The 20,698-nt window shown below is 39.2% G+C and overlaps 1 protein-coding gene across 1 annotated transcript in view; it reads right to left on the bottom strand.

Moving 5' to 3' along the window:
• The window catches only part of LOC133648923 (ephrin-B1-like), a 124,070-nt gene that overhangs the window by 23,702 nt on the left and 79,670 nt on the right, over nt 1-20,698 (bottom strand). The window contains exon 3 of the mRNA XM_062045464.1: nt 407-499. Within this exon, the coding sequence (XP_061901448.1) occupies nt 407-499 (93 nt within the window). The remainder of the gene's footprint in view (nt 1-406; nt 500-20,698) is intronic.

Raw genomic sequence — 20,698 nt, 5'->3', positions numbered from 1 at the left:
TGAACCAAACCGGAACCCCCGTACCGAAACGGTTCAATACAAATACACGTAGCTTTACACCCCTAGTATATATATATATATACACACACACACACGTATGTAAAATTATAGTCGTCCTTACAAAATCAGAATTCATTGCAGGGCTGTTGTATTATACTTTATTTGTTTTACCTCGTTGTGTCTGATAAATCAACAATTGAGCGTGTGCCACGGCAGGACAAGTGTGTGTAAAATGACGTATAAATAAAAAATAATAAAATATCAGAGGTCTCGTTGGAGGCCAGCGACAGGCAAAGTCACGCCTGACACACATGGCGATAAATGAAAATGTCACAGCAAAGTGAAACATGGCTGGGAGGCAGCAGGCCTGCATTGTGTTCTACATTGGAGGTGAGCACACATTTACCTTGCCCGACTTTCATGATGACTTTCATGGCTCGGCTCTTGCACACGCCTCCCTCGCGGTTCTCCAGGCCCTCCACTGTGCCATTGGAGGTTGCTAGTGGGGAGAAAGAAGGGGACGAGGATGAGGACGGGATAGCGGGGAAGGGTAAAGAAGAGGAGGAGAAAGGGGAGAGAAGATGACACACTGGTTAATGAGTACGTCCGTAACGCACAGTACTAATCAATATTTACGACAAGCACTGATGAGCTGTTCCAGTGATTAGCTGTTCTCACCCTCAATCAAGCACTAGCTCCTCTCTACCGTATCTCTCATTAACACAATGAAGTGAAGTCAAATGAATGGAACAACATTAGAGCCTGTGGAAAAGGGTGTGGAGGAGGGTACGGTTGGGCACCTGTGTGTGTGTGTGTGTGTGTACGTGTGTGTAAGTCAGGGGTGTCCAAAGTGCGGCCCACAGGTAATTTTTTAACGGCCCCACAGCACATTCTAAAAATACTATTAAAAAAAACCAACATAAAAAGTGGTATAAAAGAGCAAACAGGTGAAATGTAACAAGAACAAGTTGAAATGTTGTCTCTAATAACACAAAGCTGCCATGCAGGCTGTTTCTTTCTTGAAAAAATAATGAATCAAAATCAATGTTATGAATTATTGACCTATTCAAGGCTCCAATTACGTCACATTAAATATTCCACTTTGAGATATTCTTTGGGGAAAATGTTGCATATTTTGTGTTTGCCATATAAAAAACTAAGCTGTTTTTTGTTTTTTTTTAAAAGGGCCTAAAACGAACAAACAAAAAACATAAACAACAATACAACTTATAATTGATGGATATATCTGAAGTTGATCTCGAGATTACTGTGTTAAAAGTAAACAGTTAAAAAAAATTATAATTTATTTTTTAACACTTTAATGAGTAGGACCCTTTTGAATCCCCAATCATTTTTGTGTGATTTGTTTTTAAGTGTCATTACTAAAAAATAATAATAATGAATTAAAATCAATGTTGTTATGAGTTATTGACCTTTTTAAGGCTCTAATTATTATATAATCTCAAATATTCCACTTAAAATTTTTATTGGGTGAAAATATTACATATTTTGTGTTTTTTCCATTAAAAAAACATCTTATTGACAGATAGACCTAATGTTGATCTAGAGATTTAAACCTTGAATAATAATAACAATAATAATACTGAATAATGACACATTTATATTTTTTGGACCAAAACCCTTTGCGGCCCCCGGGATCAAGCCTGAGTGGAGGCCTAAAGGTATATTTTTTTATACATACATTGCATTGGTTTTTAAAATAAAAAATATCAAAATGGCCCCCGCTTGCTTTGATTTTTCAGTGTGCGGCCCTCAGTGGAAAAAGTTTGGACACCCCCGGTGTAAGTAGTGTAGCAGCCTGAGTTCAACCTTGTCCAGCGTCCTCACTCAAAGCTACTTGACTGGCTGTTAAGCACGAGAGCTGACTGCATCCAATAATATTTGCCTGTGCGTGCGTGCGTCCGTGTGTGCGTCCGTGTGTGTGTGTGTGTGTGTGTGTGTGTGTGTGTGTGTGTGTGTGTGTGTGTGTGTGTGTGTGTGTGTGTGTGTGTGTGTGTGTGTGTGTGTGTGTGTGTGTGTGTGTGTGTGTGTGTGTGTGTGTGTGTGCGCAGTCGCGTTGATTAGAAGTGTCAGCTTCTTCGTTTGTTTTTAAAGTGTCTGTTCTGCTCTGACATGAGCGAGGGGCTCGGGTCGGAAGGTTGTTTATTTAATGTCACACTCACTTCACACACCGTGACACAATTGGCTGTCTATTTTAGGGCCCATGATAATGACCAAGCGAGACAGACTGTGGCACTGACCTTAACACTGAGAGGCTACGCACAATGTAGCTTGTGTGTATGTGTGTGTGTGTACTGTATGCGTGTGTGCATGTGTGTGTGATTTGTGTGGTGGTAGCTCTAAGTTTGGAATTCCCCAAATGATCGCCATATCCGTTAGGTCTGCTGTTTTAACAGACTCCCTTCCCCTTAAATGCTTTTGTTTCCCCTCCTCTTCCGTCTTACCCTCTGGATTTTTGTGTTTTGTCCACCTTGTTTATTTATTTTTTTTAACTTTTTCCACTTCCCTCCCTCCTACTTAACTGACCATCTCCCCGGTGATTACTTCAGATGGCCACCTCGTTATGAGAACATAGACCTTGGGCAGGCCCTATTTCCATAACACAGTACAGTTTGGTTGAATTCCGTACAGTGTTTTTGTACGTGGGAAAAATGTTGGTACCCTAAAGCAGTGGTTCTCAAATGGGGGTACGCGTACCCCTTGGGGTACTTGAAGGTATGCCAAGGGGTACGTCAGATGTTTTTAAATGTCTGTCAAAAAGAACTGTGAAAAGAAATGCAACAATGCAATATTCAGTGTTGACAGCTAGATTTTTTGTGGACATGTTCCATAAATAATGATGTTAAAGATTTCTTTTTTTGTGAAGAAATGTTTAGAATTAAGTTCATGAATCCAGATGGATCTCTATTATAATCCCCAAAGAGGGCACTTTAAGTTGATGATTACTTCTATGTGTAGAAATCTTTATTTATAATTGAATCACTTCTTTATTTTTCAACAAGTTTTTAGTTATTTTTATATCTTTTTTTCCAAATAGTTCAAGAAAGACCACAACAAATGAGCAATATTTTGCACTGTTATACAATTTAATAAATCAGAAACTGATGACATAGTGCTGTATTTTACTTCTTTATCTCTTTTTTTCAACCAAAAATGCTTTGCTCTGATTAGGGGGTACTTGAATTAAAAAAATGTTCACAGGGCGTACATCACTGAAAAAAGGTTGAGAACCACTGCCCTAAAGTACAGTAATTAACAGCAGTAGCAGGGCACCTATTTTTGCAATAAACACCCACAGTGGTGTTTTTAATATAGACAAAAGAGGTAGGCCACCTATTTTGTAAAGTGCACAGACAACAAAGTTCATACAATATTGTAATTGTTATTAAAGTTAAAGTTAAAGTACCACTGATAGTCACACACACACTAGGCGTGGTGAAATTACACTTTGCATTTGACCCATACCCTTGTTCCACCCCCTGGGAGGTGAGAGGAGCAGGGAACAGCAGTGGCCACGCTCGGGAATCATTTTGGTGATTCAACCCCCTATTCCAACCCTTGATGCTGAGTGCCAAGCAAGGAGGTAATGGGTCCCATTTTTATAGTCTTTGGTAAGACTCGGCCGGGGTTTGAACTCACGACCTACCGATCTCAGGGCAGACACTATAACCACAAGCCCACTGAGCGGTTATTCCGCCTTCTCCCACATATTTTCACCAATTCGAACCATTCCACTTTCAAAATGCAGCCCACCTACATTGAAATCTACATTGTCCAGGATATTTTTACCCATTCAAAATCAATAGGCAATTTTTCAAACTTCCACTTTTCTCAAACAATTCAGACCATTCAAAATGGTCATTGCTGACGTCAGTTAATTGCTAGCATGCTAACATGTTAAAGTTAGCATGCTATCACTAACGATACACCTCAGAGTGACATGTTTTATTACTGTTAGCATGCTAATCTTCGCATGTAAGTATGCTAACATTAGCATTCAAATACATTAACATTAGCATGTAAACATGCTAACATTAGCATGCTGGCTCTTTTGGGTAATTTTGCGGGAATACACTTCAGTGTCATATATTGTGTTCCCTGTCGCTATCTGGGGAGCGTGCTAACTTATAGGATTTCAGTTTGGCTTCGACTTTTCAAAATTGATATTCAATTTCTATTGAAATTACATTTTCCAGTTCAGTTAACAATTGCAATACAGTGGTACCGAGGTTTCTGTACACCCTACTTTTATTATGATTCAATTTTGAGCAGTGATGTTCACCAAAAGTCTGCTTTTCGTGTATTTAACTCATATACGTTTTGTTTGAATCACATTTAAAAATTGTTACACTGCCATGCTGGTATGATGTCACACTTTTTATATCCTTCTGAGGCAGTGTCCTTTGCAGTGGACATTTGTTTTGAATTCCAAATCAATAACTCTGACAAAAGCGGAGGACACTGGTTCTCAGGGAGATATCGTAAGATCCATTCCGCCTATGCACTCTGTGTTAGAAACACAAACCCGTGTTTTTCGCTCCAAACTGTACGGCGGTAAGCTGAACCGTACTGTACTGTACTGTGGAAGTGAAGGCCATAGGGTCCAAAAATATAGCAGAGTTTCTACACTGGCATTTTAATTAGTCTTCAAATAGGGTTGAAATGGACCTCCGCTGCTCTCCAAAAATGTAATCTAGTTGATTCATGCCTCGTCACCGCTAGGTATAATTAATGTCGGCATTTTGTTCCCCCGGGGAGTTTCAGCTTTGTTCTCTGGCAAAATGGAGGACGGCTAAATAATACATTGCACTAATATTATGTTACACTATCAGATCTTAACTCTGGCTTTGAATTATGAGAAGAGCCCCAACATTTAGTCAGTGTGGCCAAAGTATGTGGTAATGTGTGCAAATGACTGCGATAAGATCAATTGAGGAGTAAATTCTGCCTTGTGGACAACAGGACAGAGCGAGGCGCCACAGAGGGACATGTGCAAGGGAGACAGCATTAAGTTTGCAAGGATATTCTAATGCAGTACGGTTCACTTTGGGATATTTCAGCTGGTAAAAAATACCACCATACGGTTGGGATTTCTGAGCCGTCAAACAAAACAATGTCAGAGTTAACACTAATTGAACCAGGACTTTGGTGTAGCCCAGAGTACCTAACGGTTTTGTATACATAGACAAGTGTTTTAGTACCGTAATGTATTTCTCGAGGTGAAAATTGTATAATTTACATATTTGGCCATTACACATGTGTAAGAATTATTTGAGGCCAAAAATGTTCATATTTAAAGACAATCTCTGTGTTATATTTCTAGTCATGGCTCCTGCAAATCAGAAGCTGTGCTGCACGCTTCTACACCTCGCCATTTATGCCAATGGTAATGCTTGTAGAGGTGCCCTGCATGTCTGGATCCCCACCCCCCCGTCAAATAGTATGCCTTTTATGACCGCTTGTATTCGATTACAGAGTAAATGCAAAACCGAAGAAACATTTACAGTCCTATCTTTGTATCTTTGCACCTTTGTATCTTTACATTGCACTGAAGGCTCCTTACAGAAAAATCTAAATATGAATATATTTACTGTGGGTTCTCAAAAAAATCGATTCACATCCAAATCATGATTCTTATGCATTACAATTGTAAACCAATTCATTTTGTAGGCCCTATCCGTGCTTACTACCTGCGCGTGTATGTCATATGTCAGCAGCCAAGAAGAGCTTTTGTATCCTGTAATCTGTTTAGAAAAGGTGTTTTTATTGTTATACCAAATAATATGTTGCGAGGATCGGTTTGAATTGAGAACCATCTCAACGAAATTGTCACCCCTAGAATTGAAATCAAATTGTTGAGTTGTTGTAAGGTTCTTATCCCTAATACACTATATTGCCAAAAGTATTTGGCCACCCATCCAAATGATCAGAATCAGGTGTCCTAATCACTTGGCCCAGCCACAGGTGTATGAAATCAAGCACTTAGGCATGGAGACTGTTTCTACAAACATTTGTGAAAGAATGGGCCGCTCTCAGTGATTTCCAGCGTGGAACTGTCATAGGAAGCCACCTGTGCAACAAATCCAGTCGGGAAATTTCCTGGCTACTAAATATTCCAAAATCAACTGTCGGCTTTATTATAAGAAAATGGAACAGTTTGGGAACAACAGCAACTCAGCCACACAGTGGTAGGAGTGTGCAATTTGGTGGAGGAGGAATTATGGTGTGGGTTGTTTTTCAGGAGTTGGGCTTGACCCCTTAGTTCCAGTGAAAGGAACTTTGAATGCTTCAGGATAACAAAACATTTTGGACAATTTCATGCTCCCAACCTGGGAACAGTTTGGAGCGGGGCCCTTCCTCTTCCAACACCAGTGCACAAAGCAAGGCCCATAAAGACATGGATGACCGAGTCTGGTGTGGATGAACTTGACTGGCCTGCACAGAGTCCTGACCTGAACCCGATAGAACACCTTTGGAATGAAGTTAAGGTGTGTTTATGTGTAAGTGGCCTTTGAAAGAACGATAAAGATGTCAGGTAAGTGACTTTTGTTTAAATATGTTTGGACACAGCATTTGCTTTGCAGAATATTTGACTTACTAAACATAGCGCCAAAGTTGCTAAGTTGGCAACACTGATCCTTCCTGCTATGTCTTCTTTTTTTCGGCCAGACCAGGTAGGTATGAGCAGTGTTAAGAAGCGGAATTAAAATGCATTCCACCACCTAACGTTTAGAGCCAAATGTATTTGTGGCCATCCGAATTCATTTGAGTTTGACACGTCAAAAAAATAAATGCATTGGAGTGCACTGCAGATTATGTCAGCAGCAAACTCTGCTATACTGTATGTACAACTGGAGCGCCTGGTAAAAATATACCACAAGGTAAGTGCTGATTTTAATCTTTTCCATGCCAGAAATGCAAAGGTACTGTATGTTAAGCTGAACTCTTAAAAAGACATTGATGTGCAATTATCAATGATGGTGCTAGTTAGTCATAAGATTTCCGTTAAGTCTTTTAAAGCCATGCCAAGAGTATGTCAGGAGAACATTTAAAAGACAGTAAGGTCTCGACACCGTCTCAATGTCTAAGATGTGTCCCTGGCCACTAACCTTAGTCATCCATTTTCCAACCAATTTCTTGTCTTCACCGTTTCTACATTTCTGGGGCCAAGTTACCCAAAAATGGGTTCTTTGAAGAATGAGCTCAAAGGCACTTGAATAATCGGACTACGAGTTGAGCGCCATGCTCTGCATTTTATATCCACTCGGGGAGAGCAAATCTTCTCAGTGTTAACTTGCGTCTGTCATCTAAATTAACTATTCCTTCAGGCTGGCTGAGCAGGCTCCAGCATTACTGATGTGGCATGATGATAGCTTTGCCCTTTGAGGCGTCTGTTTAGGCCAACAGCTGGAGGCAGGCCGAATTTATGAAGAGATGATCACTTATATGTTGTTTGTGTTCGGGCCATTTCAAACGTCAAATAATTCAAGGCTTTAGCTCTGCTGCTGGAAATAATAATCTGATTAACTGTGTCCAAATTTAACCACATCTTCTTCTGTGCTATTCCATGTGAAACACTATTTTGAGTACTATTCAAGATGGACGCAGGCTAGAGAAACGAGTGTTGAGCACCAAAAAAACAACATTCACTGACTGTTAAAGACCGTGTTGTCATTATAACCTGTCAGATATCAGAGTATTTACATCGATCATGTCAAGAGTTCACACAGGAAAAAGATGATTGCCAGCCACAGCTCTCAAACACCCCAACCCGACTACACAACAAGGACACGCTGTCAGCTTTTCATTTAATCTGAAAGCCTCTCACTCACTCTATCTACTCTTCCTCTCACTCCATTTTTCCTCCCTGTCTAAACCTCTCCCACTCTTTCATTTCATCCCCGCATACTGATGTTAATCCAAATCAGGATTTCCAGATATTAACAGGTCGTTGGTCATGTTTTGGAAAGAGGAAAGTGGGGAATAGGGTCTTCCTGTGCGTCTCTGCGGACATAAAAACACAAGGGGATAAAGCCATGAACAAAGAAAGTCCCAGCCTGCTGGTGCTAATGATTTAACGGGGAAAAAAACTGTTAGTGGCCCGGAAGAGTGAAAGAAATGGTCATCGCGTGAAGAAATGTTGCTTTTTCAAATAAAGCAGTCGGTTCCAAAGCTGTTTTTATAACTATGATTTAAGGCCTTTGTGGGTGTGGATGGTTGGCCGCAGAGTGACTGGTGGGAGAACAAAAGATCTACAGCTGCTGAAGTCATAAGAGAAACCAGGTGCCAAATGTTGACGATGGGAAATATAGAGTATACATGTTGGAGCTTTACTTACAGGAGGAAACGCTGGGTACGAATAAAGCCTTCTGTTCCAATATGCACAACATACACATATTTTTTTGTATTAACATGAGTAATTAGTACATTGAACACCCTTAAGGTCGTACATGTAGAAATGTTACCTAATTCCAGCTCTTCTAGTATGAAAAGAATGTTACTTTTATTTATATCCGCATTTTACAAAATTATTACCTCCTTTATTGCCTTTTTACCTTTCATCTTTTTTAACTCGCATGGCTAATGGATAATTGACACATCCTTTTTATATTACGGAAAGTGAACAAAGTTTAAATGACAAAGTGTTGACACGTAAATGTTATAGTGTGGAAGGATTCATATGGAGAAGGGGTACGTAGGATTAAATAAGACTGATTCTTACTAATAGGTTTGCAACTATGAGTCGACATTGTTGACAAAAAATCGTGAGACGTCCTCGAATGTATTTTCCCAGAGGGAAAGAAATGTGTGCGAGTAAGCGCAACAGGTGACCGGAAGAGAAAAATGGCCGTAGCCACTGGCAACAACACCTCGAAAAGAACATTTCACCTAAACACAACAAATCAAACCTTGCTTTTCATGGCAGTACATGTGTGATCATGGATTATTTAAAGTGGAGGCATGTAGAATATTTGGAGGATGCAGTCTGCAAATTTCCTTGGTAAGATAGTTAGCTTGGGAGTTGTGGGAAAAATGGCTTTAACTATCATTTTAGCCAAAGTCCACCAGCTGAACTGTGTGTGTATATATATATATATATATATATATATATATATATATATATATATATATATATATATATATATATATATATATATATATATACATATACATATATATACATATATATATATACATATATATATATACAAAAATATATATATATATATATATATATATATATATATATATATATATATATATATATATATATATATATATATATATATATATATATATATATATATATATATATATATATATATATATATATATATATATACATACACTACCGTTCAAAAGTTTGGGGTCACATTGAAATGTCCTTATTTTTGAAGGAAACGCACTGTTCTTTTCAATGAAGATAACTTTAAACTAGTCTTAACTTTAAAGACATACACTCTATACATTGCTAATGTGGTAAATGACTATTCTAGCTGCAAATGTCTGGTTTTTGGTGCAATATCTACATAGGTGTATAGAGGCCCATTTCCAGCAACTATCACTCCAGTGTTCTAATGGTACAATGTGTTTGCGCATTGGCTCAGAAGGCTAATTGATGATTAGAAAACCCTTGTGCAATCATGTTCACACATCTGAAAACAGTTTAGCTCGTTACAGAAGCTACAAAACTGACCTTCCTTTGAGCAGATTGAGTTTCTGGAGCATCACATTTGTGGGGTCAATTAAACGCTCAAAATGGCCAGAAAAAGAGAACTTTCATCTGAAACTCGACAGTCTATTCTTGTTCTTAGAAATGAAGGCTATTCCACAAAATTGTTTGGGTGACCCCAAACTTTTGAACGGTATATATATATATATATATATATATATATATATATATATATATATATATATATATATATATATATATATATATATATATATATATATATATATATATATATATATATAACCAGTCAATTATATAAATATAACAGTCAATTCTTGTTCTTAGAAATGAAGGCTATTCCACAAAATTGTTTGGGTGACCCCAAACTTTTGAACGGTAGTGTATACACATACATATATATATATATATATATATATATATATATATATATATATATATATATATATATATATATATATATATATATATATATATATATATATATATATATATATATATATTAGGGTTGTACGGTATACCGGTACTAGTAAAGTATCGCGGTACTAATGAATCAAAAACGGTACTATACTCTGTTTAAAAAGTACCGGTTCGCCATATTCTTTTTTTTACAGGCATGACGGCGCATCGTCGTCACGTCGTGACATTGCTGGTTTTACAAACAGAGGAGTATGTTGGGCAGCGCACAATCACAGAGTACTTACAGGTAGACACAATGTGAAGACAGAAAAGGGAGAATGGCCGCATTTTGGCTTAAAAACTAACGATAAAGGTGAAGCTATAACATTGAAACGCCCTCAGGAAGAGGTGCTTTAAAACATGGCTAGCTAGTTAGCGGCTAATGTCCATCCGCAATTGGCAGTGTTTTGGCTTCTTCTAAATGACTAATCTTCGCCTCCATGGCAACAAATAAAGTGAGTTTTTTACAAGTATCATCCCTGCAGGACGAAGAATAGCTAAACATGCTTCACTAAACACCGTAGGCGGATACAATAGCTCACCGCCATCACAACGTAAACAAATGCCTTGGGTGGATCTACACCTGACATCCACTGTAATGATACCAAGTAAAAGAGCGTATCTCATCGATACTACTATGATTGCATCAATATTATTTTATCGCCACAAAATGTTTTTTCTTTTAAATTCATATTATGTTCATAAACTCAGGAAATACGTCCCTGGACACAGGAGAACTTAAATTATGACCAATGTATAGTTTGTATCAGATTGATACCTAAATTTTGTGGTATCACCCAAAACTAATGTAAAGTATCCAAACAACAGAAGAATACGTGTTTATTACATTTTAACAGAAGTGTAGATAGAACATATTGAAACGGAAAATAACTAAATATTAACAGTAAATGAACAAGTGGATTAATTATCCGTTTTTACAGCTTGTCCTTTATAATTTTGACAAAATAATAGAATGGGTAATGACACAATATGTTACTGCATATGTCAGCAGACTAACTATGAGCCTTTGCTTGTTTACTTACTACTAAAAGACAAGTTGTCTAGTATGTTCACTATTTTATTTAAGGACAAAATTGTTCTCCGATAGCAATAAGAAACATATGTTTAATGTACGCTAAGATTTTTTGTTAAATTAAAGCCAACAATGCCATTTTTTCGTGGTCCTCTTTATTTAGAAAAGTATTGAAATACATTTTGGTACCGGTACCAAAATATTGGTATTGATACAACCCTAATTTATATATATACACATTTTTCCCAAGAGCTTGTAATTGATGTAACTAGTGTATTTCTCGGAAAATCTCGGAACAAATTGGCTGTTCTAGTTGTTGGTTAACCTTTGACACATGCTTCAAAAATGGCTGCGCCAATGTTGTTTATACCGATTAACGTTAACGTCTTAAACAGTTGAAAATGTAAGAAAAAAAGTCATGTCGGGGTGTTTTTATCAATTTAATCGACGAAACAGTTACATTACAATCGTCCATTAACAAGTAAAAAGTCAAGGACGGTCACGGCATGTTTATGCCAAGTGACAATGGCGGTCGTGACAACGGCAGTCGCGGCACTTGCCACGGTTGCTGTGGTTAAATTTGAACCCTGGTAACTACTGTACGTAAATATTTGATATTTGGACATTTGTCTAAGTTTCATCCACATTCTAATCGTGATGCATCGGTGAATCAATAATTGTTTCCATCTCTAGTACTGTGTATGTACAGTATATGCACTGATTCCACTAAGCCATTTGGAGTGGGTGTGGGGCAATTGCTTCCTCTGGGGCTCCGAGCAGAAGAATGGGAGACGCGTTAGAGATGCTGTGCTGACCGGCCCAAACGACACCAGCTAAGGCCAGAGTACGATGCGCTGCTCTATATTTATTCTCAGGTCTGCTAAATGAGGTCACTCAGGTGGTCCTGCTGAATACATTCCCTATCTCCATCATGAATCATCTGCTGCTTATTATTCCTGTCCAGCCCATGAGGCTCGCTTCCATACCGCGCAGTAGGCAGTATGTCTGTGTTGCTATACTTATATTTGCATGTATCTGCCCTAAGCCCAGAATGAGAGGCTAGATACAGCCCATGTGACAGACAGAGAACAGGTTGTTTAATGAGAAAGTGGATGAGAGGTGACATTCATTGGCTACCTTTCACACACTGCCCTCCTTTCCCTCGCACCACAGCATTCAGACTTCCACTTAGACGAGCCAAGCAGGCACCACATAGTAGTCGCCAACAGTTATGTCTACATTTTGGAGGCGGAAAAAAACAGGCAAAACCACAATCTGATCATTGACACTTAGCATAAAAGCAAAACATCAGCCATTTCAGGCAAAGCAGGCTGCGCTCTCAGGAGTGTGGCTGTGCATTAAACACAGCATCATGACACAAATGGCCACTTCTCATACCTGCAATATTTCCATTTCGTTTTTGTTTACGCTCACAAAGCAGAGGAAGGAGTGGGGGTGGAGGGAAATAGAGGCTATTTGCACAAAATATTTCACTCATGAATAAGCACAGAGAGGGTTAGATTAGGTTTATGGGCATGATTCCAGAGATAACCCTCCCCTGTAGCCTAGCACGCATGCAAGCATGTACACGCACACACACACACACACACACACACACACACACGCGATGTTGAGAGTGAGGTTGACTGACTGGAATAATGCAAAGGATCTGAATGTTTGCACTTTGAACCTTTTCTAATCCTCAGTATTAGGGCAGGGCCAAAGCCTGATTATGCCTGAATGAAATGGATCTAAATAGATGTCCCAGCCTATCAGACCTCCATTGCTTTGTCCTAGAAATAGAAATGGAGATCAGCAATCAACCTACAGCCTCCTCTTCAGAGCTTATTCCATACGTTTGAGTGAAGAAAACTCATTCAGACTTTTCATACCAGCTCAAATTAATTAGGAATGCACAGCCAAACCAATACTTCATTATCATGTGTCTTTGTCTATAATCAAAGCTGGCAGAGGATAGAACAAAACTCACATATTCATCAGAATCATTACCAGGCAGCTTTTGTGTGGCTGTTTTTATGTGGAAGGCATGTTACGGGATGTGTCAGAAAAGTTCCACGACTGCTGTCACTAAAGATTCATTTAAAATCCAAACTACAATTTTCTTTCTTTGAAGTTTTTACCCTGCAGTTTAATGCACATTCACAGTTTTCTCTGCCACGCCTTCATTCACTCCGAGAAGGATTCTTCCAGTATTCTCCCAAATGTCATCTTAACTCGGACAGCAGCAACATCAATGTAAAGGACGAAGGCCCAATGGAGCAACAGGTAACAACATTCCTGCAAAGCAAAAGAATAGTAGTGGACCAGCAAAGCATTGAGGCTTTTAACCCGCTGCCCAAAAGAACAAATGAAAAAAAACATGATCATAATGAGGTTTATGAGCAGAAAAGACAAAATTGCACTTGTGAGGCAAGGACATAAACTGAAAGGGAAAAAAATTTGTACATAAATGAACATCTCACCAAAAAGAATGCGGACATTGCCAAAAAAGCAAGACACTTGAGAAAACAAGGAAAACTACAACAAACCTTGGTATCAAACTGTAAAATATTCATAAAATCAAATGGCTCTCTCAAGCAAAAGTTTTGGCGGTGAAAAGAATTGATGACTTAGACAGATACATTTAACACATACACTTGAAAATAACCTGATTTGTTGGAGAACTGAACTAACTTCATTCTACACACATCCATGATGCACATCACTGACAGCACCCAACTTGATATGGAATTGGAAACATTTTGCAGCATGGAACCAAAAAATCTGGAATTGGAAAATGATATAGATCTAAGGCTGCAGCTAACGATTATTTTTCTATCGATTAATCTATAGATTATTTTTTCGATTAATCGGTTAATCTATAGATTATTTTTTTCGATTAATCTATAGATTATTTTTCCTTTTACCGATTATTTTTTTTATTCAAAATGAAGATGAAAAAATAAATGTAGGCCCGTTTTTTCAAAAGGCATGGCTTTTATTTACAAAAAAAAAGAAGTATGGCCACTCAGTCAACATTGACAACAACATGACTAAATATTCTGTAACAATGTAAACATTTAAAACTTTTAACATTTAACAAAATTAAAAGTAGCTTATTTGCTTTTTAATGTGCAAATATAAAAGTCAACATCCAGTGCAAATCTTAATATTCTGCAATAGTATAAGCATTTCAAAAGTAAAAGTATTGCTTATTTTGCTTTAAAATGTGCAAAAATAAAGATAAACATCCAATACAAAAAAGTGCAAAACGAAATATTCTGTAACAACAGTGTAAACATTTCAACAAAAGTGAAAGTATTGCTTATTTGCTAAAATGTGCAAAAATAAAGATAAACATCCAATACAAAAAAGTGCCAATGTAAATATTCTGGAGCACTGTAAACATTAAGTATTGCTTTTAAAATGTGCAAAATAAACATCCAGTCCAACACAGTACACAATAACCAATTCTACTCATTCCAGTGAGTGTCTAACAGTTGTAATGAAGAAAGGTTAGCATGTGTACATGTTTGGTTCTTTTCTTGTTTACAATATTCCCAGCAGCTGAAAATAGGCGCTCAGAAGGGGTCGATGTGGCTGGAACGAGAGGTAATTAGCCTTCACCTCAAGCCAGGACTGCGAGTGAGCTGAGCTGCAGTTTATATTTCTAGAAGGTCAACGGGCTCATAGTGATGTTACTAGTAGTTGACTGGGAGGTGTTTATTATCATTTGGGGAGAGTCCGCTGCCTGATGCTCACCTGCTAAACACCTATCTGCTCCACGCTGAAGCGCTGACTACATGCGCTCTGAATACACACTGCTGATTGGCTGATAATGCTTCGTGTGTACCAATCAGATGGTTGTGTGGGTGGGACAATGCTGCGTGTGTACCAATCAGATGGTTGTGTGGGTGGGACAATGCTGCGTGTGTACCAATCAGATGGTTGTGTGGGTGGGACAATGCTGCGTGCTGAGACAGACGCAGAGGAGCGAAGCAGCTTGTTAAGACTTTAGCAGCTAAAGTTAGCTTTAGCTTAGAAACTCGTTCGGTACACCCCCGTGCCGAACCGAAAGCCCCGTACCGAAACGGTTCAATACAAAACACGTACCGTTACACCCCTAGCAGATACAAATGACACATTCATGTTTTTGTGTAATGATGACAACGTATGCTCGCGCGGACGATTGACTAGTTGATGGTTTTCTTTTCAAATGTTCGTTCATAGCCGTTGTGCTGCTATGATAGGCCATTTCCGCTCGACACAGTGTGCATAGAACAACATTATTAGGCCGTTTATTGAAATACTCCCACACTTTTGACCACTTTTGGCATGCTTTTCCCCCCTCGCTCGCACCGCTCGCATCGTCTGCTTTGATCGTCTGCTTTGCGGTCCGCCATGACGGTAGTGTGACGTAAATATGCGACGCGTCAACGCACAAAAACGGCGTCGACGTATTTACGTAACCGATGACGTCGACTACGTCGACGCGTCGTTTCAGCCTTATATAGATCCAGACAAAAACTTTGTTTTCCCACATCAGAATAATTGCTTTAATTATACATATGAACATAATAACAGCATTAAAGCCGACAACAAACTGTCAATAACATGAATTTTTTTTTAGAACAATTCAACAACCACTTCAAAGTGATCGCTGTCTCAGAGACACGGCTTGATGAAAAAAAAGGAATAGATTTTGAACTGGAAGGATATGAACTAAATTACATTAACAGAACCAACAAGAACGGAGGAAGAGTAGCTAGCTGTGTGCGTGATGAAGGACTTGAACTACAAAGTGGTGAATACCAAGTCAATGGCTATTGACAATATTTTGGAATGTATAACCATTGAAATATGTAATGAAAAAAGCAAAAACATACTGATCAGTTGTATATACAGATCACCTAAGTCAAACATTGACATATTTGAAAATTGGAGCAACCTTCACTGAAATCAGGTGAAAATGTTCTTATGTGGTGACTTTAACATTGACCTCCTGAACCCTAATATGCATAGAACTATTGACAGCTTCATAGACACAATGTACAGTATGGGTTTGTATCCTAAAATCACAATACCAAGTAGAATCACAGGGCAATGTGCAACACTTACCAATTTTTTCAATAATGATTTTGATAATAATACCACAAGTGGTTAGCTAATATCTGATATAAGTGATCATCTACCTGTTGTCACAATCTATGATGGAAACTAAAAGAAGAACATTGCTGACAAAAATAAATTTTGAAGAATATGCTCGAGTGCAGCTGAGATGGGCTCCAGGACCCCCCGCGACCCCGAGAGGGACAAGCGGTAGAACATGGATGGGTGGACGCACAGAGGAAAGTATGATTGCTTTTAAGAATGACCTGAGTGATCAAAGTTGGGACAATGTGTACTCTGAAAATTATGTCGATGATGCTTTATGGTATTTTTTTTAATACTTTCATGATGCTTTATGACAAGCATTGCCCATTGAAACAACTTGGTAAGAAACAAAAGAAGACCATGAACCATCAACCATGGACGACAAAGGGATTGATAAACGCTTGCATTAAGAATAATATATTGTACATAATATTTATAACACAAAGATCAACAGAAGCAGAAAATAAGTACAAAATGTTTAAAAACAAGCTAAGCAACATACTACAAACATGTAGAAAAAATATTATAATTCATTAAACCAGAACAAAAACAATGTGAGAACAACATGGGGCATCCTAAATAGTATTCTTAAACATGGTGCTAAATGGGATTACCCCCAATACTTGTAAAATGTAAAAAGTGACAATATGAAGGAAGGAGTTGAGAGCTTAAATAAGTACTTTGTAAATACTGGTCCAAATCAAGAGGAAAATAATCCAAATCCTGGGTAAATTGAGGACATGAATGACACCATAGACAGAAATCCCAACTTGATGTTCCTCGTTAATGTGACAAGAGAAGAAACTGCCAAATTGTAAAGAAAGACCTCAACTGACTGTGACCAAATAGATATGAAAGCCATAAAAAAGTTATTGAAGAAATTTTTGAGCCTTTAACATATATTAGCAATCTATCATTTCCAAACAGGCATATTTCCAAACAAAATGAAAATGGCCAAAGTTGTTCCGATTTATAAGACTGGAGACAAACACATATTTACTAACTACAGACATGTTTCCTAACTGCCACAGTTTTCTAAAATCATGGAAAAAGTATTCAACAACAGAATGGACAAATAATTAATAAAGGTGGAACCAATACGGATACAGAGCTAACAGTTCAACGTCAATGGCATTAATCGATATAACGGAAAAGATTACCAATGCAATAGATGGCAAACAGTGTGCAACAGCAGTATTTAAGGATCTAACAAAAGCATTTGACACAATTACATAATATCTTAATTAATAAATTAGAACTATATGGAATCAGAGGGCTAGTCTTTAACTGGATAAGAAGTTACCGTAATTTCCGGACTATAAGCCGCACCTGACTATAAGCCGCACCAGCTAAATTTAGGGGAAAATACAGATTGCTCCATATATAAGCCGCACCCGACTATAAGCCGCAGGGTTTTGATGTGTAATTACCGTAGTATATAGGGGTTCCTGCTACCACGGAGGGGATTGTTGGGACAGAGATGACTGTTTGGGAACGCAAAGCGTCCCATTTATTAACAATAAATCTTTCAATCATTCAATCAAACTTTCACATCTTTGACATGGCAAACAGCATTCATGCAGAGTACAAATTATACAACGGTGCAAAGTAATACAAAGTGCTCGCCTGTACGTTATCAAAATAACCAGCCTACCGGTATATGAAAAGTCAGTCTTTAATCATTGTGTCATCGTCTTCCTCCTGTGTACTAAAACCACCGAAATCCTCTTCGTCTGTGTCGGAGAAGAACAGGCCGTATATAAGCCGCACCGTTGTATAAGCCGCAGGGACCAGAACGAGGGGAAAAAGTAGCGGCTTATAGTCCGGAAATTACGGTACTTAACCAACAGGAAGCAATTTGTGAAAATAGGTGGAAGTATGTCAACAGCAGTGGAGATATCTTGCGGCGTACCCCAGGGATCAGTACTGCGACCAAAATTGTTCAATCTATATGTCTATGAAGGTTCTCATTCATCCAGATCATTGTCATCTCAGGGCATTCAATCGATCTCAACTGGACTGCTTGGTTTGTCTTGGAAGACATGTTTCTGCTCATTTGAGTAGTCTTCATCAGTTCGTGCTCATAGACTTAGATTGGGCAGATCTAGTCCAGTGGCTGGTGCCAAAACCCCAAATATTTATACTCCAAAAAACCAGGAGGGTGTGCCTGGGCAAGGATGGTGTCGCCCTATCGTAGTGAGAAAAACAACTGTTTTATTGCAAACGAGCAATCCTAACTGTCAAAGCCAACGAGAGTCGTTGAAATGTAAATTCCCCTCGTTGGTATTGTGTAGCAGACCGATCGCTGTGAATCGACTACTACCAGTCCAAAATAGTTAGAAGAGCTATAAATGAACCAAGACGCCATCAAAACTACATGGTGCGAGAGTGTATACCAGCCTTAAGACACCTCTGCATGCTCACAAGAGGTCTCGCAAACGTAAAATAGCTCATTGTTGTGCGCAGCGATGCCACATGCACACAGAGTGTGGTTTTACGGGCAAGGACTATGGCACTGTTTTGATGCCATAACGATGCTCATGCACATTCAAGAATCCAATCAACATGAACAGTTCTGGACACACTTCGTTTACACATGTTGCTTGCAAACTGCTTCAACACACAGCCGGAGGTGGTGCATCTCTCCAAAATGAGAAAATAATACATCATAAGCATGCACATCCACACACAGGCATAACCACATCTGAAATGGTGGCAAAAAAACTGACATATATGCAAAAACACACACAGAAACAAGAGCAGTCTCAATGTCCATATATATGCACACACACATACACTCAAATACGAACACACACAGGTTGGCTACCTATGTAGCCAGAAGATTAGGAAGGACTTAAGACCTCCACTGGCACCAAAATTACAGGGTACCTCTGAATCCTCCCAGCAGAGAGCACTATGGGATAGCATGGGGTGGGAGGAGGTGGCATGGAAGGGTGCGGGAGGGGAGTGTGTGGTGATGGGGGTGTTAGGAGAGGAGATGGATGGAAAGAAGAGAGCTGGGTGAAAATCAGCGGAGGGGAGGAAGCTGGTGATTCCTTTTTTTTTTTTTTTTCAGGACGAGAGTGTCTGCAAGCCAGGGAGGAGCGACACTTGATCTGTTTCAAGTATGCTTGTCTGTGAGTGTGTGCGTGTGCTCGTGCACGCAGGGCGGAGGAGTGCTGTCCATGTGCGTGCATGCGTACAGCAATGAGGGAAATTTGAAAGGAGGTGATGAAGTGAGGAGTTGAGAGGAGGCGAGCTTAGTTTGGAACGAAAACGAAGTGGGAGGTGAGGTCTCTCCGTGAGGCGTGTCTGAGTGTGTGCGTGTGTGTGAGTGTGTGGTGTGTGTGTGTGTGTGTGCGTGTGTGTGTGTGTGTGTGGAGGGGTCATGTACGTATGCCAGCTTGATTTTTTCACACTACCCAATGTTCTTATTGTCTTCCCCAAGTTGTGTGTGTATTTGTGCATTTCTATATTTAGATGTTATATGCAAGTGCTCTGTTCACATTATGCATGACCACATTTGTGTCTATGCACAATTCTATATACTTATATTCCTTCGTAATGGATTTTTTTAGTCTTTTGTATTGTAGGTAAAGACTTCTGGGACCAGCACCATCAATTCGGTGCTTCTAGATTGCCTATGAAAGCTTTTTAACCTCTGCAGAGGACCTGTCAGCACCTCCTAAAGTGTCTATCTGAGCGTGTGAGTGAGTGCGTGTGAGTGAGTGCGTGTGCATGTGTGTGTGTGTGTGTGTGTGTGTGTGTGTGTGTGTGTGTGTGTGTGTGTGTGTGTGTGTGTGTGTGTGTGTGTGTGTGTGTGTGTGTGTGTGTGTGTGTGTGTGTGTGTGTGTGTGTGTGTGTGTTGGTGTGTGACATACAGGAGTCAGCCTGCAGACAGTGAGACTCTGCATCATTTAGCTCTGGGTGTCTTTGTGTCACCTTGTGCCGAATCCAGCAGGGAAGAGCTTTAGCACCACTGCACTCTCCACTTTCCATTCCCTAACTCAGCATGCTGCAAGAGCCCCCACGCTCTCATTCTCAGCACAAAGCACCCGCATCACGGTCACACCTGAAGACAGCATTGTCCTGCACGCATGAGCACGGGGGCACAGAAAATATGACATTTGGAGTTTTCACTCGCATGGCTACAGAAAAATGAAATGTGAGCACACGGCACAGGTCGCCTGGCGGATCAGTTGGGTATAAAAGATGCAGAATAAAAGGAGGACCGCAGGGAGCAGAATAAGTCATCTGTCTCAAACAGGAGCAGACTGAGCCCACTTCAATATGACAAATGTGGACACACTCATCTTAGAGAACATCCCCTCCTCAAGCTT

This window comes from Entelurus aequoreus, linkage group LG04 (genome assembly GCF_033978785.1).
Source record: "Entelurus aequoreus isolate RoL-2023_Sb linkage group LG04, RoL_Eaeq_v1.1, whole genome shotgun sequence".
NCBI lineage: Eukaryota > Metazoa > Chordata > Actinopteri > Syngnathiformes > Syngnathidae > Entelurus > Entelurus aequoreus.
Note: the sequence above shows the minus strand (reverse complement) of the source record. Positions and strands in the feature narration are given on the sequence as shown.